At 41.4% G+C, this 22,039-nt stretch overlaps 1 protein-coding gene across 2 annotated transcripts in view; it reads left to right on the forward strand.

Annotated features, from left to right (window-relative positions):
* SLC13A5 (solute carrier family 13 member 5) overlaps positions 1–22,039 on the forward strand; it is a 104,781-nt gene that overhangs the window by 68,763 nt on the left and 13,979 nt on the right. For both annotated transcript variants that reach the window (XM_040423473.1, XM_040423472.1), the window contains exons 6-7: positions 15,650–15,821; positions 18,276–18,398. In XM_040423473.1, coding sequence (XP_040279407.1) covers positions 15,650–15,821; positions 18,276–18,398 — 295 coding nt within the window. The remainder of the gene's footprint in view (positions 1–15,649; positions 15,822–18,275; positions 18,399–22,039) is intronic.

The following is a 22,039-nucleotide window of genomic DNA, read 5'->3' on the forward strand; positions in this document are numbered from 1 at the left end:
GCCGCGGCACCCGCCCTGCCAATCCGGCTCAGGTAACACATCCCGGCATCAAAGTCCACCTTTACTAACTAATATAATACTTTCAAACTCCATAATGCATTCATCTACCAATCGTAGATCACCTTGAGCTTTCAGGATATTAAGACCCTCTGAGGTGTTGGTTACAGCTGCCCTGCCCTATAAAAAACACATACCAGTTCTGGGTTTGCTTTTCACAAGAAGCATTGCCTGATGTGAATTATGCCTCGCACAAAAGAGCTCTAAGAAGATCTACGATTAAGAATTGTTGACTTGCATAAATCTGGAAAGGGTTATAAAAGTATCTCCAAAAGCCTTGCTTTTTATCAGTCCATGGTAAAACAAATTGTCTATAAATGGAGAAAGTTTAGCACTGCTGCTACTCTCCCTAGACGTGGCCATTCTGTAAAGATGACTGAAAGAGCACAGCGCAGACTGCTCAATGAGGTGAAGAAGAATCCTAGAGTGTCAGCTAAAGACTTACAAAAGTCTCTGGCATATGCTAACATCCCTGTTAGCGAATCTACGATACGTAAAACACTGAACAAGAATGGATTTCATGGGAGGATACCACAGAGGAAGCTACTGCTGTCCAAATAAAACATTGCTGCAGGTTTACAGTTTGCACAAGAGCACCTGGATGTTTCACAGCAGTACTGGCAAAATATTCGGTGGACAGATGAAACCAAAGTTGAGTTGTTTGGAAGAAACACACAACACTATGTGTGGAGAAAAAGAGGCACAGCACACCAACATCAAAACCTCATCCCAACTGTGAAGTATGGTGGTGGGGGCATCATGGTTTGGGGCTGCTTTGCTGCGTCAGGGCCTGGACGGATTGCTATCATCGAAGGAAAAATGAATTCTCAAGTTTATCAAGACATTTTGCAGGATAACTTAAGGCCATCTATCCACCAGCTGAAGCTCAACAGAAGATGGGTATTGCAACAGGACAACGACCCAAAGCATAGAAGTAAATCAACAACAGAATGGCTTAAACAGAAATAAATACACCTTCTGTAGTGGCCCAGTCAGAGTCCTGACCTCAACCCGATTGAGATGCTGTGGCATGACCTCAAGAAAACGATTCACACTAGACATCCCAAGTACAGGGTGGGCCATTTATATGGATACACCTTAATAAAATGGGAATGGTTGGTGATATTAACTTCCTGTTTGTGGCACATTAGTATATGTGAGGGAGGAAACTTTTCAAGATGGGTGGTGACCATGGTGGCCATTTTGAAGTCGGCCATTTTGAATCCAACTTTTGTTTTTTCAGTAGGAAGAGGGTCATGTGACACATCAAACTTATTGGCAATTTCACAAGAAAAACAATGGTGTGCTTGGTTTTAACGTAACTTTATTCTTTCATGAGTTATTTACAAGTTTCTGACCACTCATAAAATGTGTTCAATATGCTGCCCATTGTGTTGGATTGTCAATGCAACCCTCTTCTCCCACTCTTCACACACTGATAGCCACACCGCAGGAGAAATGCTAGCACAGGCTTCCAGTATCCGTAGTTTCAGGCGCTGCACATCTCGTATCTTCACAGCATAGACAATTGCCTTCAGATGACCCCAAAGATAAAAGTCTAAGGGGGTCAGATCGGGAGACCTTGGGGGCCATTCAACTGGCCCACGACGACCAATCCACTTTCCAGGAAACTGTTCATCTAGGAATGCTCGGACCTGAAACCCATAATGTGGTGGTGCACCATCTTGCTGGAAAAACTCAGGGAACGTGCCAGCTTCAGTGCATAAAGAGGGAAACACATCATCATGTAGCAATTTCGCATATCCAGTGGCCTTGAGGTTTCCATTGATGAAGAATGGCCCCACTATCTTTGTATCCCATATACCACACCATACCATAAATTTTTTTGTTCCAACAGTCTTGGAGGGATCTATCCAATGTGGGTTAGTGTCAGACCAATAGCGGTAGTTTTGTTTGTTAACTTCACCATTCACATAAAAGTTTGCCTCATCACTGAACAAAATCTTCTGCGTAAACTGAGGGTCCTGTTCCAATTTTTGTTTTGCCCATTCTGTAAATTCAGTGCGCCGATCTGGGTCATCCTCGTTGAGATGCTGCAGTAGCTGGAGTTTGTAAGGGTGCTATTTGTGAGTAGCTAATATCCGCTGAAGGGATGTTCGACTAATGCCACTCTCCAGTGACATGCGGCGAGTGCTACGCTGTGGGCTCTTGCTGAATGAAGCTAGGACAGCCACTGATGTTTCTTCATTAGAGACAGATTTCATGCTTCCACATTTTGGTAAATCCAACACTGAACCAGTTTCACGAAACTTAGCAAGCAGTTTGCTAACTGTAGCATGGGAGATGGGTGGTCTCGTAGGGTGTCTTGCATTGAAATCTGCTGCAATGACCCGGTTACTGCGTTCACCAGACATCAACACAATTTCTATCTGCTCCTCATGTGTTAACCTCGGCGACATGTCAATGGCTGTAAACAAAGAGAAACTTGTAAATAACTCATGAAAGAATAAAGTTATGTCAAAACCAAGCACACCATTGTTTTTTGTGTGAAATTCCCAATAAGTTTGATGTGTCACATGACCCTCTTCCTATTGAAAAAACAAAAGTTGGATTCAAAATGGCCGACTTCAAAATGGCCGCCATGGTCACCACCCATCTTGAAAAGTTTCCCCCCTCACATATACTAATGTGCCACAAACAGGAAGTTAATATCACCAACCATTCCCATTTTGTTAAGGTGTATCCATATAAATTTCCCACCCTGTATATTGCTGAACTGAAACAGTTCTGTAAAGAGGAATGGTCAAGAATTACTCCTGACTGTTGTGCACGTCTGATCTGCAACTACAGGAAACATTTGGTTGAAGTTATTGCTGCCAAAGGAGGTTCAACCAGTTATTAAATCCAAGGGTTCACATACTTTTTCCACCTACATGGTAACATTTAATTTTTTGTGTGTTTAAGCAGACTGTGATTGTCTACTGTTGTGACTTAGATGAAGATCAGAACACATTTTATGACTAATTTGTGCAGAAATCCATATCATTCCAAAGGGTTCACATACTTTTTCTTGCAACTGTAGCTTTCTATTGGGCATGCGCCAGATCTCGGAACGTCGGGGACAGCAGAAGCCGCCCAGCGAAGTGAATATTGATGAGCTGGGCGGAGTTTCAAAACGGCGGTTGGAGGGCGGCTGGCTGGGCAGAAGTGAAGCTGAAGCGCCGCCCCTTGGGCAGAAAGAAAAGCGATTACTTCAGGTTATAAAACATCAGTTTGCTATATTTATAAGGTGGACAGGGGTTATACTTATATGTTTTTAATGCACATTAGAAGACCTGTGCATGCATATATACAGTACAGACCAAAAGTTTGGACACACCTTCTCATTCAAAGAGTTTTCTTTATTTTCATGACTATGAAAATTGTAGATTCACACTGAAGGCATCAAAACTATGAATTAACACATGTGGAATTATATACATAACAAACAAGTGTGAAACATCTGAAAATATGTCATATTCTAGGTTCTTCAAAGTAGCCACCTTTTGCTTTGATTACTGCGTTGCACACTCTTGGCATTCTCTTGATGAGCATCAAGAGGTAGTCCCTTGAAATGATTTTCACTTCACAGGTGTGCCCTGTCAGGTTTAATAAGTGGGATTTCTTGCCTTATAAATGGGGTTGGGACCATCAGTTGCGTTGAGGAGAAGTCAGGTGGATACACAGCTGACAGTCCTACTGAATAGACTGTTAGAATTTGTATTATGGCAAGAAAAAAGCAGCTAAGTAAAGAAAAACTTTTCTTACTTTAAGAAATGAAGGTCAGTCAGTCAGCCAAAAAATTGGGAAAACTTTGAAAGTAAGGGCTATTTGACCATGAAGGAGAGTGATGGGGTGCTGCGCCAGATGACCTGGCCTCCACAGTCACCGGACCTGAACCCAATCGAGATGGTTTGGGGTGAGCTTGACCGCAGAGTGAAGGCAAAAGGGCCAACAAGTGCTAAGCATCTCTGGGAACTCCTTCAAGACTGTTGGAAGACCATTTCAGTGGACTACCTCTTGAAGCTCATCAAGAGAATGCCAAGAGTGTGCAAAGCAGTAATCAAAGCAAAAGGTGGCTACTTTGAAGAACCTAGAATATGACATATTTTCAGTTGTTTCACACTTGTTTGTTATGTATATAATTCCACATGTGTTAATTCATAGTTTTGATGCCTTCATAGTCATGAAAATAAAGAAAACTCTTTGAATGAAAAGGTGTGTCCAAACTTTTGGTCTGTACTGTATATAGATAATTATGCTTATTGGGCCTGTCAGTGTCCCTTTAAGGTCTAAGTTAAGAAGTGAGATGGGTCTATAATTGGAACACTGTCTTAAGTCCTTTCCCTCTTTGGAGATTAGGGTGATATGAGCAGTCGTCATGTCTCTCGAGAGCGGGCCACCCCTCAAAGAGAGATTACAGACATCAAGGAGGCGAAGCAGGAGCTGTTTCTGAAAGACTTTATAATATGAGGCTGGTAGGCCGTCTGAGCCTGGACTTTTACCTGTTGGCATCTGATGAAGGGCAGTAGTCAGTTCATCCAGTGTGAAGGGAGAGGCTAGCGTTCGTTTCTGGGGGTCCAAAGGAGTTGGAAGGGAGAGGGAGTCAAGGAAGGAGGAAATAAGAGAAGCATGGACTTCCGGGGAAAGCGGTGAGGGCAAATTACAAAGGTCTTCGTAAAAATCTCGAAATTGAGCCGCTATTTGTGTGGAGGAAAATACTCCTGATGGGGTAATTAACTGGTGAACATCATGAATTTAGAGGCTTTGTCGCCATGTGCAAAGTACTTGTGTTGAGAGTTTAGATAGTATTTAGCCACCTTATTTTGTAGTAGGGCTTTTAATTCCGCTCTCAAACCTGATAATTCCTGTAATTGTGTCTCTGAGAAGGAACGTTTATGTAAAGACTCAAGGGCTTGTATCTTTAGATAAATGGCATCTATTTTTCCCCTCTTTCTTTCTTCAGATGGGTTCCTATACTAATGAAGTGTCCTCTAATAAATGGTTTATGAGCGTCCCATAATGATTGGGCTGACTTAACAGAGTGTTCATTAAGAGAGAAATATTCTTCTCACAGGGCAGCAATTTTATCTTTAGTTTTCATATCTTTTCATATCGCCAAGTAGGGATTCATTAAGGCGCCAGTTAGAGGACCTCGGACATTGTAAAGGTGCCCGGACAAAGAGGAAGGCAGGAGCATGGTCAGACAAGTTAATGGAGCTGATTTTGGCCTCAGAACATAGCTGGAGGTGTTCCTTTGAGATAAACACATAGTCCAAACGATGGTATGTACCATGGTCATGGGAGTAGAAAGTGTAGTCTATTGAGTGGGGGTGCAAAGTTCGCCAAGTATCCAATAGATGTAAACTCCACAGACCCTCTTTAATGGCACGTAAAGATCCCAAAGATTGGGCAGATTTATGTGAGGAGGAGTCAAGTTGTGGGTTCAATGCAACGTTTAGGTCCCCACCCAGGACCACAATCCCCTCCTTAAAGGAATTGATGATAGGGAGAATATTAGAAAATCAATATGCTTGTCTAGTGTTTGACATGTAAAGATTTATAAAGGTGTACACTTGTGGGCCTATGTGCCCCTTAACCAGAATGTATCTCCCTTCCGCATCTTGTAGGTGGTTAGTATACTTAAAGGGGACTCTCCTCTGGAAACCTATGCTCACACCCCCTGAGGCAGAAGATCCCCCTCCACAGTGGTACCACTGAGGGTAGTGTGAGAATGAGAGATTGGGATATTTGTTAAATCTGAAATGCATCTCCTGGAGGAGCAGAACACTAGCCACTGATTTACGTAACATGGTGAAAATTTGGCTTTGCTTAGATGGGGAATTAAAACCTTTGACATTATAGGATGCAATGTGTAAGTCAGCCATGATAACTTAGGTGTCTTAGGTTACCTTCTTGCAGTGAATGCTCCATCAAGGTAGACGCACAAACGTAGGGATAGATGTTCCACCAACCCAGAGGGTGAGCAAGGGCCCAGAGGAAAACACGACATATCTTGAGAACCAAATGGAAATGTATCTTGTACTTTAAATATAACCTAGTATGAGAAATGAAGGTGAATACTAATACAAAACAGTAACAACACATATACATTGAAGCAATAATGTAAATGTAGAAGAAGGTCAAATGGGGAAGAATGATCTATGGACCTAGTAGTGATTCTCCTAGCACTATAAAAGTAGGTTGGAGTGATAGGAGCAAAGAAGGGGAACAGTATTTACCCTATCTTGCAGGTAAACAGTGTTTTAAAGAGACAGAAAAGAAATAGGGTCTGGTGAGATATTTACAGGTAGTGTAACCTGGGGAGGTCAGGGGAATCTTTCAACACATAAAGAGGGTACAGTGATTAATAATGGGTACGAAACTGGAGTTTCACGAATCTTGCGCCAGTCTCTTCGGTGTCAGTTGTCGGTTCCTTTTTCCAGATCTCTGTGCTTTAGGGGTACGTTGAGGAACAAATGGAACGACCGTAGGTACGTCTGGTAACATAGCGAGGTCTTGAAAAGGTTCCCAGTTCTCCACCTTCAATGGTGGGATTTGTAGATGATCGTATACTGCTTCTAAATCTGTGTAGGCCGAGATGTTAAAGCGGCGCCCTGCATGGAAAAAGGAAAGTCCGAATGGGAAGTTCCATCTGTATTGTGTCTTGTTAGATCTAAGCCAGTCGGTCAAAGGCTTCAGGGCTCTACGTTTCCTGAGCGTAGAGGGTTCCAGGTCTTGGTATACTACAATTTGCGCACCTTCATGAGACAAATCAGTGCGGTTCCTTGCAGCCTCTTTGACCTCCATTTTGACTTGGAAGTTGAGGTTTCCGAATATCACGTCCCTAGGGGGGTCCTCGGGCTTTGGTTTGGGGCGCAGTGCCCTGTGGGCTCTCTCAATGACTATGTCAAAAGCCGAATATGGGCCCAATAGATAACAACAGATAGATTGAACTGCCGAAGGGATATCCCCTGGTGGCACAGTCTCTGGGATCCCTCTGAGACGCAAGTTATTGCGGCGCCCCCTATTTTCTTGGTCTTCCAGAGCGCTATGCAGTTCATTTAGGTAAGTACTGCACCTTTGAAAAGATCGCATGGTGGCCGCCTGGTAATCTAGGATTGAGGCCTGATGGGTCTCCAGAATTTCCACCTGCGCTGTGATTCTGCTGAGGACCAGTTCCATGGCTTTGCAGAGGGCTTGTTTCAGGTTGTGCCTGGTAATCGTCAAGGCGCCTTTGCCTTGGGGCTCCTCTGTGTCACTCTCCTCGTCCGACCTTTCCGGAGTACGCTAAAGAGCCTTATGGGGATGTGTCGGCGCCATCTTTGTTTCCTGTGCCACGAACGTGGAGGCAGCTTTTTTAAAGAATTTGTCCATGTCTCCACTAGCAATCTGCGATTTGTTGGTGGATGAGTGTTCCCCTGGTCTGGAGTTACCGATCTTTACCATCCTTCCAACTGACAGCTACTGTAGGCTCATGCTAAGGGGAATCGTCACAGCGGAACTTAGAATTCAGCAGCCATCTCAGTCCAGCACTAGCTCCGCCCCCGTGAAAGGTCCTTTTTAAAGGGAATCTGTCTCCATGTTCTTGGACTATTATCTGCAGTGCTACGTGAGTAGTACTGCAGATAAGGAGTCTAGATCAGATCAAATCAGCTCTCAAATCTGCATTGAAATACAGTCTGGACTGTTGTGCTGAACTAACATAATGTAGAGGACTCATATGCGCATGCCGAGCGGCCATGACAATGTATTTAAGCTCTGTTTTGACTGCTGACAGTAGGCGGAACTGGGGTGGGGGGGGGGCAGTAGGAAGATAAAAATAGTAATCTGGACTCCTTATCTACAGTACTACTCATGTATTACTGCAGATTATAGTCCAAGATCATGGTGACAGATTCCTTTTAAAAGTTATATCTCTCTGATTGGGGGGGTCCATCTGAATGGAGTGGCAGGTAGAGCATGTATGCTGCCACTCTATTCATACTCTATCTGACTGCAGGAGATAGGAAGTACAGAGCATCAATCTCTGGCAGTCCCATAGGAAAAAAACTACAGAATAGGATATCCATACACTACATAGATGAGTATTAGAGATGAGCGAAGTTCTTCAAAATTTGATTCAGCTGCTTCGCTGAATCTTACAAATAAAATAGCTTCTAAAGCATTTTAGAGGTTGCTCCTAAAAAAAAAACAACTTTTGAATTGTACTAACCTCATCCATTTGAGCGCATAGAGGCTGCCACAGCCATCTTGCTTGAAGATGCAGAGCAAAATCTCGCGCACACGAGATTTCGCACGGGATTTTCAAGAAAGATGGCCGCCGCGGCCTCTTCGCACTCAAATGGATGAGGTAAGTATTCATTATTTTTACTGCCATTTCAGGGAAGATCGATTCATTACCACTAAGCACAAGGAAATTCTGCTTCGCGGCGAATCAACATTTTTATGAAATTCTGATCGAAGTCCACTTTGTTACCTTTGATTAGCTCAACACTAATGAGGATAACTTAGGGTCTTCTATTTACAGATAATTTTTCTTTATGGGCAAATGCATTTTCACAAATAGAAAAACAGCACAACTTCTGCACTTTGGAGAACCACAACCTGAAAATGGTATTCAAACGTATACTGCGAAGGTAAGTTCAAGTCAATGGGCGAAGCAGCGTTCAAAGGATTTATCTTTGATCTGCTTTTTGCTTGTTTCCGACTTTATTGCCAGACAGAATATTGTGGTAGACTACAATACCCTGTCCATGAAAACAATTGAAATTATCAGAAAGCAGGTCAAACTGAGTCCAAAGATCAATCCTTTGAACTCCTTTTTAGTCAGCGTAGTGAATGCACCTCTTGTGGTATATATTTGAATACCGTTGTCAGAGGTGCTATAATGCAGAGCCTAAGATCCTAAGATCAAAAATATTAGAATTATTCATTTATTTATTGAGGAAACTGATCCAATATCACATGTCTGCGAGTGGCAAAAGTATGTGAACCTTTAAGATTAGCAGATAATTTGAAGGTAAAATTAGAGTCAGGTGTTTTCAATGAATGGGATGACAATCTGGTTTGAGTGGGCGACCTGTTTTATTTAAAGAACAGGGATTTATCTTCCCAACACATTTGTAAAAGTGTATCATGGCATGAACAAAGGAGATTTCTGAGGACCTCAGAAGAAGAGTTTTTGATGCTCATCAGGCTGGCAAAGGTTACAAAACTATCTATAAAGAGTTTGGACTCCACCAATTCACAGTCAGACAGATTGTGTACAAATGGAGTAAATACAATACCATTATTACCCTTTTAAGAAGTGGTTAACAAACAAAGATCACACCAAGAACAAGGCATGTAAATTGTCCTACAGGTCACAAGGGAACCCAAAGTAACTTCCAAGCAAATAAAAGCCTTTCTTCCATTAGCTACTGTTAATGTCCATGATTCCCGCATCAGGAGGACGTTGAACAACAATGGCATGCATGGCAGAACTACAAGGAGAAAGCCGCTTCTCTTCACAAAGAACATTGCTGCCAATCTGCAGTTTGCAAAATATTAACTGGGCAAGCCAGAAGGCTATTAGAACAATGTTTTGTGGACAGATGAGACCAAAATAGAACTTTTTGGTTTAAATGAGAAGAGTTAAGTTTGGAGAAAGGATGACACTGCATATAAACCTCATACCATTTGTGAAGCAGAGCCCTCATGGTTTGGGCCTGTTTTACTGCATCCGCGCCAGAAAGGCTTGCCATCATTGATGGGACAATGAATTCTGTGCATGAGCTGAATTTCGAGAACACTTGGGTCATTGAGAAAGACGACCCTAAACATACTGGTTATTCCCCCAAAGAATGGTTAAAGTTAAAGTTTTGGATGGCATGGCCAAGTCTAGTGTTGAGCACGAATATTCGAATAGCGAATTTTAATCGCGAATATCGGCACTTCAAGAATTTGCGAATATTTAGAATATAGAACTATATATTCGTAAAATCAAATTATTATTTTTTTTGAACGCAGTACACATCAGGTGATCATACCTCCCTTCTTCTAGCTTGTGGGCCAATGAGAAGGCTTTGTCACAGCTTGGCAACATCCCTAGCAACCAATAGGAAAGTTGCCTACCCCTTACTATTGCCGAAAATTCGCAAGAACAAATATATTGGAGCACTCTATCTGCATATAAAGCTATTCTAATATTCTGCCGTGCCAACCATTTTCTCCAGTCTCAGAAAACTTATACCAGCTTGAAATATTTAGCATAAGTGACCCACGCCTGTGTTTCGCATGCTGATTTTGCTGATTTTCGCAATCAAGAATATAATGTTGAATTCTCGAATTCGCGAATATATGACGAATATTCTACAAAATATTAGCGAAATATCGCGAACTCGAATATTGCCCCTACCGCTCATCACTAGGCAAGTCAAAGTCCTGACCTTATTCCAAGAGAAATGTTGCGGAAGAACCTGAAGGGAACAGTTCATGGGAGGAAACCACCAACATAACAGAGTTGAGGCTGTTTTATACGGAGGAATGGGCTAACATTCTTCCAAGCCGATGTGCAGGACTGATAAACAATTACTGGAAACGTAATTTAGTAACAGTTATCATTACATACGGGAATCACACCAGATACTGAAAGCAAATAAATAAATGGGCAAGTATAATATTGTTGACTCATTTGTTTGATTTGGTTATCTTTATCTACTTTCAGGACTTGTGTGGAAATCTGAGGTAGTTTTAGGTCAAATTTATGCAGAAAAAAAAGAATATTCTGAAGGGTTCACAAACATTCAAGCACCACTATATCTTTGCTCATGCAGAGGCACTATTCTGTTTATCTGCTTTTCCTTTTCCAGTTTTTAGTAGAATTTTCAGGTTTAACTGAAGAGAGCATTAAGACTACATGCACATGACCGTGGTGTGTTTTGCGGTCCGCAAATCGCGGATTCACAAAACACAGATGGCGTCCGTGCACGTTCCGCAATTTGCTGAACTGCACAGACAGCCTTTAATATAACTGCCTATTCTTGTCCGCAAAGAGCGGACAAGAATAGGACATGTTATATTTTTTTGCGGGGCCACGGAACGGAGCAACAGATGCGGACAGAACATGGAGTGCTGTCCGCATCATTTGCGGCCCCAATGAAGTGAATGGGTCCGCATCCGAGCCGCCAAAACTGCGGCTCGGATGCGGACCAAAACAACGGCCGTGTGCATGAGGCCTAAGCCTTACACATACCACTATGTTACAGATCTATGCAACCTGCCTGTTGAACGGAGCTGTGATACAGTACCTCTGAATGCCTCTAGTTTTTTTCTGTTGGATTCTGTACAAATCTGAGAGAAAGAACAAAAACGTATCGTGGTCCATTAGATGCTGAATATCAACCACAGAGCACAATACTTTGGAATGAGAGTCCCTGAGACCCAGTCATATTCTTCTGCAAGAAAAAAAGTTAGAAAAACAGCAAACAATTGCAACCAAAAGGTAGCATTGTGTTTTTCATTTTACATTTGACATTTCATTTTAATTTAACATTTACAAAATTAAAGTTTTCGATATGGACTCTATAATGGCCAAGCAGTAGATGTGTAGTAAAGGCACAGATCATTGTAATTCTCAGTAAAGAAAAAAAGGAAAAAAGTCACCCATTAACCATAACTAGAACATCTGCTGACAGTGGAAACATTCTTCTATTTTACTTACACACAAAATACAGATACTCACAGGATTTAGAATATTATAAAAGTGGAACTATGTTCTTTGGTTATCAATTGTTGTTTTAAAGGGTTAATATTGTGTTAAGAAATAGGACATTTACATTATGCTGGTTTCTGGTATAGTTTGTCTAAAATTACTTATTTAACTTCACCAATTAAACATTGACCATAAGATTCTCATAAAAGTTAATCTGACCGTCTTTTTACTTCTGGACTTTTGAACCTTTGAGCGAATGCTGAATGGTGATTTACATTAATGGTGCTTACATCCAGAGTACATTTCAGAAGAAAATGACCGCACTGTATATATAATGGAGGAAATATATCGCTGTGCTGCAAAACTGGTTTGGTTCAGACATTGCATATTTTTTTAAATCAAAAAGATTGGGGGGGGGGGATCTAAATACAAAAACTGTATAAAAATTCAAAGTATGGACTGGACTTAAATGTTCATGCTAATGGCAGAGCTATGTGCACAGAACCTGTCTTTCACCACATGGAATCACTAAAGTTCCCTGCTCTGCCTTATGATTCCCACAAAAAGCACAGTATGCTGCTGAAAAAACAGAGGCACATGCCAAAATATACAGTCAGGTCCATAAATATTGGGACATCGACATAATTCTAACATTTTTGGCTCTATACACCACCACAATGGATTTGAAATGAAACGAACAAGATGTGCTTTACCTGCAGACTGTCAGCTTTAATTTGAGGGTATTTACATCCAAATCAGGTGAACGGTGTAGGAATTACAACAGTTTGCATATGTGCCTCCCACTTGTTAAGGAACCAAAAGTAATGGGACAGAATAATAATCAGAAATCAAACTTTCAATTTTTAATACTTGGTTGCAAATCCTTTGCAGTCAATTACAGCCGGAAGTCTGGAACGCATAGACATCACCAGACGCTGGGTTTCATCCCTGGTGATGCTCTGCCAGGCCTCTACTGCAACTGTCTTCAGTTCCTGCTTGTTCTTGGGGCATTTTCCCTTCACTTTTGTCTTCAGCAAGTGAAATGCATGCTCAATCGGATTCAGGTCAGGTGATTGACTTGGCCATTGCATAACATTCCACTTCTTTCCCTTAAAAAACTCTTTGGTTGCTTTTGCAGTATGCTTTGGGTCATTGTCCATCTGCACTGTGAAGCGCCGTCCAATGAGTTCTGAAGCGTTTGGCTGAATATGAGCAGATAATATTGCCCGAAACACTTCAGAATTCATGCTGCTGCTTTTGTCAGCAGTCACATCATCAATAAATACAAGAGAACCAGTTTCATTGGCAGCCATACATGCCCACACCATGACACTACCACCACCATGCTTCACTGATGAGGTGGTATGCTTAGGATCATGAGCAGTTCCTTTCCTTCTCCATACTCTTCTCTTCCCATCACTCTGGTACAAGTTGATCTTGGTCTCATCTGTCCATAGGATGTTGTTCCAGAACTGTGAAGGCTTTTTTAGATGTCGTTTGGCAAACTCTAATCTGGCCTTCCTGTTTTTGAGGCTTACCAATGGTTTACATCTTGTGGTGAACCCTCTGTATTCACTCTGGTGAAGTCTTCTCTTGATTGTTGACTTTGACACACATACACCTACCTCCTGGAAAGTTTTCTTGATCTGGCCAACTGTTGTGAAGGGTGTTTTCTTAACCAGGGAAAGAATTTTTCGGTCATCCACCACAGTTGTTTTCCGTGGTCTTCCGGGTCTTTTGGTGTTGCTGAGCTCACTGGTGCGTTCCTTCTTTTTAAGAATGTTCCAAACAGTTGTTTTGGCCACGCCTAATGTGTTTGCTATCTCTCTGATGGTTTTGTTTTGTTTTTTCAGCCTAATGATGGCTTGCTTCACTGATAGTGACAGCTCTTTGGATCTCATCTTGAGAGTTGACAGCAACAGATTCCAAATGCAAATAGCACACTTGAAATGAACTCTGGACCTTTTATCTGCTCATTGTAATTGGGATAATGAGGAAATAACACACACCTGGCCATGGAACAGCTGGGAAGCCAATTGTCCCATTACTTTTGGTTAACAAGTGGGAGGCACATATGCAAACTGTTGAAATTCCTACACCGTTCACATGACTTGGATGTAAATACCCTCAAATTAAAGCTGACAGTCTGCAGTTAAAGCGCATCTTGTTCGTTTCATTTCAAATCCATTGTGGTGGTGTATTGAGCCAAAAATGTTAGAATTGTGTTGATGTCCCAATATTTATGGACCTGACTGTATTTTCTTTAAACAGTTGTCCAGGATTTTGCTTATTGGTTGTCTATCCTTAGCATAAGAGACAGTTAAAACAACTAGAGGTGACCTATATCCACCTGTTGATATTTTACTCACTTCACTAGGGAGGGGGAATCATCAGGGGGAGCATATAGCTTGTGTCCCACACCACCCATGACAGGGTTGCCCAAAGTTAGAATCCCACAGATGGCTTGTGAAGAATCACACTCTCCCTTCCTAGGGAATCTTTAATTACCTCAACATGTTTCGGGGAATACTCTTATCCCCTTCATCAAGAGAAAAAACAAATACCAAATCCTTTGGCACCATTTGATTTTCATTCTACTTATCCTTTTTTCCTATTGTCTCTTGTTAATATGGTATTTATCCTCAGGATAGACCATCAATATCTGATCGGCAGGGGTCTCATACTCTGCACCCCCACGATCAACTAACCTGCTGTAGCTCCTGTGCCAGAAGTTGTCACTGGAACTTCTCAGGTCTGTTCATTGAGTAATGGACGGAAATGGTTACTGCAATGCTCCTCCCATGGAAGTGAATAGAAGCAGTATTGCAGTAACCAGATCCATCCACTACACAATGGATGGAGCTGTAGAGTTCAGGTGCCGACTTCTGGCAATAGAGCTACTCTGAAACACTTCATCATAGGGGTACAGGGTGTCGGAATGCCACCAATCAGAAACTGATGGCCTATTTTGAGGCTAGGTCATCCATAGCAAAATCCTGGACAACCCCTTTAAGGATTCCATATGAATTTTCAAGAAAAAAACTGTGTGTCTCTGTACAATATGGGCCCTTCAGCGAGAAATATCTGGGAACCTGTGCCTGAGGACTAAGGCTCTGTTCAGCAGAAAAAAAATTAAATATCAGAGAGCCAGATTCATCACCAACAGTGCCTGACAGACACCACTGATTTATAAAGGGCTAGCTGGGTCCGCCTGTAAAATCTGCTGCGTTTCGGGGTGTCAGCTAATAGTAAATTAACAACAATAGCTACTGGATCTTTAGAAAGGGATTTATTAATGATACGGGGAAATATGAATAAAAGGTTAACTATCTAACTATGGGACAGAAACAGAGGGGATATACAGGTAAGGGGTAGGGAAGGAACTACCTAAGTAGTCTTTTGTACAAACTTATATACTAGTCATACACACACACACACACACACACACACGTAGCCCATACATATTTGGGGCCCAAGCCCAGGATATTTTGACCTAGCGACACCTCTGAATAGCAGAGTCCATTGTCTATTGAGCAGGTAAGACTTGCCCACAGCAGCTGCTTTGTGGGAGAACTGCTTAGGTATTTATGGTACAATTCTAATTTGGTGTAAAGGCCTGAAGACAGAAGTCAATAAAATGTTGGGCTTGGGTGTCCATCATTTTGACAAGAAAAATAATGCTGCATGCTGCACTATTCAAGTCAAATGGAATGGAATCTCCTGACAGAGGTGTGAACAGAGCCTTAGAGGGTCCTGAAAACTGATGTAGGTCACTTGATACGTTTTTTTTTTTACTATACCTAAAGTTTTTGAAAGTTTGTACTGAGACATAACCCATTAACATCTTTTTCCTGTAGTGTGTCTTTTTAGATCAAAAATGTATTTTTCTTTCTGCAGTTGTGGCCAATGGACATACACAAGACATTTCCTTAGAAGCTAAAGAAAAAAAAGAGAAGAAATTAATGAACAAGGGCATGATGCTGTGTGTATGCTATGCAGCCAGTATTGGAGGGACAGCCACATTAACAGGAACAGGGCCAAACCTTGTGCTGAAAGGACAATTTAGCTCGTAAGTAGATACAATTTTATGCACCAGCATTGGTCCGTTCACATTTTCGTTGGAAATTCTCTCATAGGACGAATCCAATACTCTGTTATTTTAATTTTTCTGCTTCTGTGGCAGAAAATTTAGCAGGTGTGTAGTGCCTAACATCAGCTTACTGGAGAAGAGAATATGACATGTTGTATCCGAGGTATAAAGAGGTGGAAATGAGAGTTTTAAAAGAACGGAGAAAAGGAAATAAATACATAATTGGTTGGCTGGATTTGGAAGTATCAGGAGCCAGTGCCAATGTCAAGGGAAACGAGAATAGAATAGTTAACGATTGCTCAATCCATGCAATGCAAATAATAAATGAACTAGTTGATTACATTTGTAAAGGCATATAATTATGTTTATTACTAATCATCTTTACTGTCAAAAACACGTAGGTCTGATTGTTACTCCATTTAAAGGTTTTGTCCAGAATTAGTTAAACATGGCTTCCTTCCAGAAACAACACCACACCAATTCACAGGCTGCCAGGTCTGGTCTTATTAGCTCAACGTCTTTCACTTCAATGGAGCGGAGCTGCAATACCAGACATAACCCAAGGACAGGTGTGGCACTGTTTTTGTGAAGAAAGCAGCCATGTTTTTCTAATTCTGTTAACCCACATTAATGTCATATGGACCAGCTTGGGGCTTCTAATATTAAGTTGCCAGGGTTTACATAGAAGAACTGTAGGAAATGCAGCTCACATCCACAAGTGGTCCATCAGTTGTGTTTTAGACACTTGAAATGGCCTCTTCTATGCATTGCACAGGCAAACTGGGGCAACATCTGCATGTTTTCTAATTCTGGGTGATCTCAACACCAAAAAGATGTGAAGTATTGTTGAGTTGATTGTTGAAGCCTCATACCTCCACCATCTGACATATTGATATGCAAGATACCAGAAGTTGATAAATCATATGCTGTATCTAAATAGGGTTTCCTATTCTGGTGAAGGACTTATTGGTTACTGGTTGCGTAAGGGATCACTGGTTTACTCATTCATCTAATTGAGTTTGATGAGTGAATATATTGTCTAGTCTGTATATATATATTAATTGACAGAAACCACTTGTCTTGTCTTTTATCTATTAAACTTGAGCTGGCGTCTCTACATCTATTTTGTGAAGGCATCTTCTAGTTTTCCAAAGAAAATCATCTCAGTGTAATTGTTCTACAAGAATGCTTATTTAAACCTCTGATGCGCCTGAGTAGGCAGAACATATGGGAATGGTTTTATTGTATTATTTTAAGTAAAAGGTTTAATATTAGCTAGTGGGAAAACTTTGTAGAAAGACAATGCGCTGGTTTTCTCACGAAATGTCATGATGACCCCTACCGTATTTCTTCTCTTTCAAACTGATGGATATAAGTGCATGAAAAAGCAGTAAATGAATGTCTCCAGATTGGATGAGAGTGAAGTTATATTGAGCAGATTTCTCTGTTGTTAAGCTTGCCCTGGTTTTGGTTGGTAGCATTGGGGATTGGCAGATTTGGAATGATCCACCAGAATACAGGCACCAAAAGGTCAGCTTATTTGCTAGTGACTTTGGAGCCAGTCATTTTCCACTAAGGTATATGTGGGCTCACAAATAACCTATTAGATGGTATCGATGATATTCCTGTACCTACAATAACAACGAAAATTACAATGCAGTTAAAAGTGGACGTGCACATGTTCTATCTAGATTGGCTCCAAAGAACCGTAGACTGGAGATTAGAATATCATAGTCAATATCCAAAGGAAAATTCAACAAAAAAATTCAGGCAGTGTTTTTACTCATCACTCAGAATCCAAAGACTTGCAACTAAACCACACATACACAATGTCACACACAATACAGCATCATACATAGTAAACCATAGATGACAGCTACTTTTTCTATAGCCAACCACAGGAATTATGTCAGTTATAACTATTAGACATGTTAGGGACTCCCTGGGCAGGGGGTCATTACGTTATGAAGACCAGAATAGTCAACTACCTATCTGCAGAAACACTGATAGTGCTTTTAGATGATGTACTACCAGTGCTCCCATAACTAGGTAACCAGTTTCTAGCATTGGACAGAAAATTTAACAGTAAGAATAGTTTTCGCATATTTTTCAAAAACATAGGGGGAGATTTATCAAACTGGTATAAAGTAGAACTGGCTTAGTTGCCCATAGCAACCAATCAGATTCCACCTTTAATTTTTCACAGCTCCTTTGGAAAATGAAAGGTGGAATCTGATTGGTTGCTATGGGCAACTAACCCAGTTCTACATTACACCAGTTTGATAAATCTCCCCCATAGTTTTTAATACCACGGAACACAGTTTATTACTAAGACTGCCATTAGAAACGTCAGTCTTAATAGATTCCCTTCATTGTTTTCTCAACAGTTTTCCTGATAAAATGATTTCTTATATATTTCTTATTTTTTTACAGCATATTTCCGGACAATGGAGATATTCTTAATTTTGCATCTTGGTTTGGATTTGCCTTTCCCAACATGATAGTGATGTTGTCTATGGCTTGGCTCTGGCTCCAGTTCTCATTCATGGGAATGAAGTAAGTCATATATGCAGATATTAACGTTCATATTCCTGGCTCTAACTTACTGTACTCTACTCATCTCTGCTTGGATTTGACACCAGGTAGTTGGTTTCCCACTATGGATATGGTATCCCCTCAATATAGCTGGTAACATTGGTGAAGATTCTCACGGGGCAATCACTAGACAGCAGCATGGTCGTGTTACTTCATAGTACCAACAGAAACACAGGAAAAGATAACATGCTAAGATAAGGGTGCACATTATGGCCCATTTATCATTAAAATATGCCACTTTTGTAGCGGGAAAAAGTCCCAAACTGCACATTTGCAACTTTTTCAATGGCCAGTGCCGTTTCTCCACTGACCTCGCTATGAGGTCAGGGAGATGGCCCCACCATATTTATCATCTTCTACTCCATTTTTCTGGCTTAGAGGAACACTGAAATATATGCCAGGGACAGTTCAGGCACACGGACTGCCGGATCCCCCTCCTAATTTATGATGAGGCGTATACCCCATCATAAATCTGGCATGACATCCGGCAATGTGCCTGCTTATCATAGCCCCCATGTATATGTGATTCACAGAATGGCCACCATAAAACGGAACCTTTATTGATATTATAATTAAAATTTGCTAATGTTATAAATCATATAAACACACTAAATCCAGCACAACCGGGGGATGCGTTACAGTAACCCAATATTTCCCTATTCTATAATGGCTCTGTCTATCAAAACAGCATGGCCACCACGATAAGGGTGATCCCCTGTCAGGAACCTTATGTAACACCCCATAGAGGCTCTGATCAGCGAAAGGAGCCACTGCCAAAAAAAATTGATGTTACGGGTACACAAAAATGTCCATACAATATATACAGGTGTCAAACCATAAACAAAATAAGGCTATGGGTGCACATGGATGTTCATATAGTACAGTCAGGTTCATAAATATTGGGACATTGACACAATTCAAAAAAATTTGGCTCTATACACCACCACAATGGATTTGAAATGAAACAAACAAGATGAGCTTTAACTGCAGACTGTCAGCTTTAATTTGAGGGTATTTACATCCAAATCAGGTGAACGGTGCAGGAATCTCAACAGTTTGCATATGTGCCTCCGACTTGTTAAGGGACCAAAAGTAATGGGACAATTGGATTCTCAGCTGTTCCATGGCCAGGTGTGTGTTTTTCCCTCATTATCCCAATTACAATGAGCAGATAAAAGGTCCAGAGTTCATTTCAAGTGTGCTATTTGCATTTGGAATCTGTTGCTGTCAACTCTCAACATGAGGTACAAAGAGCTGTCACTATCAGTGAAGCAAACCATCATTAGGCTGAAAAAGCAATACAAACCCATCAGAGAGATAGAAAAAACATTAGGCCTGGCCAAAACAACTGTTTGGAACATTCTTAAAAAGAAGGAACGCACCGGTGAGCTCAGCAACACCAAAAGACCCGGTAGACCACAGAAAACAACTGTGTTGGATGACCGAAGAATTCTTTCCCTGGTGAAGAAAACACCCTTCACAACAGTTGGCCAGATCAAGAACACTCTCCAGGAGATAGGTGTATGTGTGTCAAAGTCAACAATCAAGAGAAGACTTCACCAGAGTGAATACAGAGGGTTCACCACAAGATGTAAACCATTGGTGAGCCTCAAAAACAGGAAGGCCGGATTATAGTTTGCTAAACGACATCTAGAAAAGCCTTCACAGTTCTGGAACAACATCCTATGGACAGATGAGACCAAGATCAACTTGTACCAGAGTGATAGGAAGAGAAGAGTATGGAGAAGGAAAGGAACTGCTCATGATCCTAAGCATACCACCTCATCAGTGAAGCATGGTGCTGGTAGTGTCATGGTGTGGGCATGTATGGCTGCCAATGGAACTGGTTCTCTTGTATTTATTGATGATGTGACTGATGACAAAAGCAGCAGGATGAATTCTGAAGTATTTCAGGCAATATTATCTGCTCATATTCAGCCAAACGCTTCAGAACTCATTGGACGGCGCTTCACAGTGCAGATGGACAATGACCCAAAGCATACTGCAAAAGCAACCAAAGAGTTTTTTTAAGGGAGAGAAGTGGAATGTTATGCAATGGCCAAGTCAATCACCTGACCTGAATCCGATTGAGCATGCATTTCACTTGCTGAAGACAAAAGTGAAGGGAAAATGCCCCAAGAACAAGCAGGAACTGAAGACAGTTGCAGTAGAGGCCTGGCAGAGCATCACCAGGGATGAAACCCAGCATCTGGTGATGTCTATGCGTTCCAGACTTCAGGCTGTAATTCACTGCAAAGGATTTGCAACCAAGTATTAAAAAGTGAAATTTGATTTATGATTATTATTATGTCCCATTACTTTTGGTCCCTTAACAAGTGGGAGGCACATATGCAAACTGTTGTAATTCCTGCACCATTCACCTGACTTGGATGTAAATACCCTTAAATTAAAGCTGACAGTCTGCAGTTAAAGCACATCTTGTTTGCTTCATTTCAAATCCATTGTGGTGGTGTATAGAGCCAAAAATGTTAGAATTGTGTCCATGTCCCAATATTTATGGACCTGACTGTCTATACAACTGTCCCACATATATTGAAATAACAAGGACATATCCTTTGATAAACAGAAAGTATTCCACTTTTTCTTCCAACAAGTACACAGAAACAGCTCTTGGCAGGTCACAGCGTCATTTACTCTGTACCAGTGACATGCTCATCTCACCGGTACATAGTACATGGTGCTGTGACCTGCTGAGGCCACACTTTATTGGACCTTTCATTTGTGACTCATTTAACAGTGAGGTGAAGCCACCAGGGTCATGCGAAATAATCCCCCACCTGTCTTAAAGCATCAATATTACACCTAAAATATTGGTTATTAATCTTTCTACTATTCTTATAATGTGACTTTATGGGAACCTCCTCACATCAGGTCCCAAAAAAGTACCAGGTGCTATTTTTAGCTTTGGCCTAGTGGAAAAACAAGAAAAGCAGAGTAGAGCTGGGTAAAGTCGACCCAGTTCCATGCAGTGAAAAAAAGGCTTATGATTTACCCCTACAAACTGGTGTATAGGTGAAAAGAGTCCGATTCCATAAATGTTATTGGTATCTCGGTACTCACTGGCATTCACCGCAGTCCGCCTGCAAAGAGTCCGAGCAATGGAGCACTTAGGAGTCCTTTCCATTACAGCAGCAAACATAGGAGTCCTCTTCATTGTATCACCGAGCTTCTGAATTCTCTCCATTATATTGCCAAGCTTAGGTGCCCTTATAAAGGTTGACTTATCTCTGACATTGATGGTATATCCCACCTCTGAAACTCGCCTCAATCTCCGAAACAGGGCCTCTGAAGTGAACGGAGAGCAGCCACACATGTGCGGCCACCTTTCATTCACTAAATAACGCCAGCTCAGCTATTTCTGGCAGTCCCCGAGCGGTGAATGGAGCAGTGGCTGTGATTGCACAGTGCGCTCTCCATTCATCCATATGGAACGTCCGAAAAAAGCTATATTTGGAACTCCCATAGTGATAAATGTAGAGCGCGCTGCACATGTGCTCTCCTTCACTTTGCAGTCCCCAATCTGGAGATATGAGAGAGTCCCAGAGGTGAGACCCGCATGGATCTGACATTGATGGCATATC

Source organism: Bufo bufo, chromosome 3 (assembly GCF_905171765.1).
Source record: "Bufo bufo chromosome 3, aBufBuf1.1, whole genome shotgun sequence".
NCBI lineage: Eukaryota > Metazoa > Chordata > Amphibia > Anura > Bufonidae > Bufo > Bufo bufo.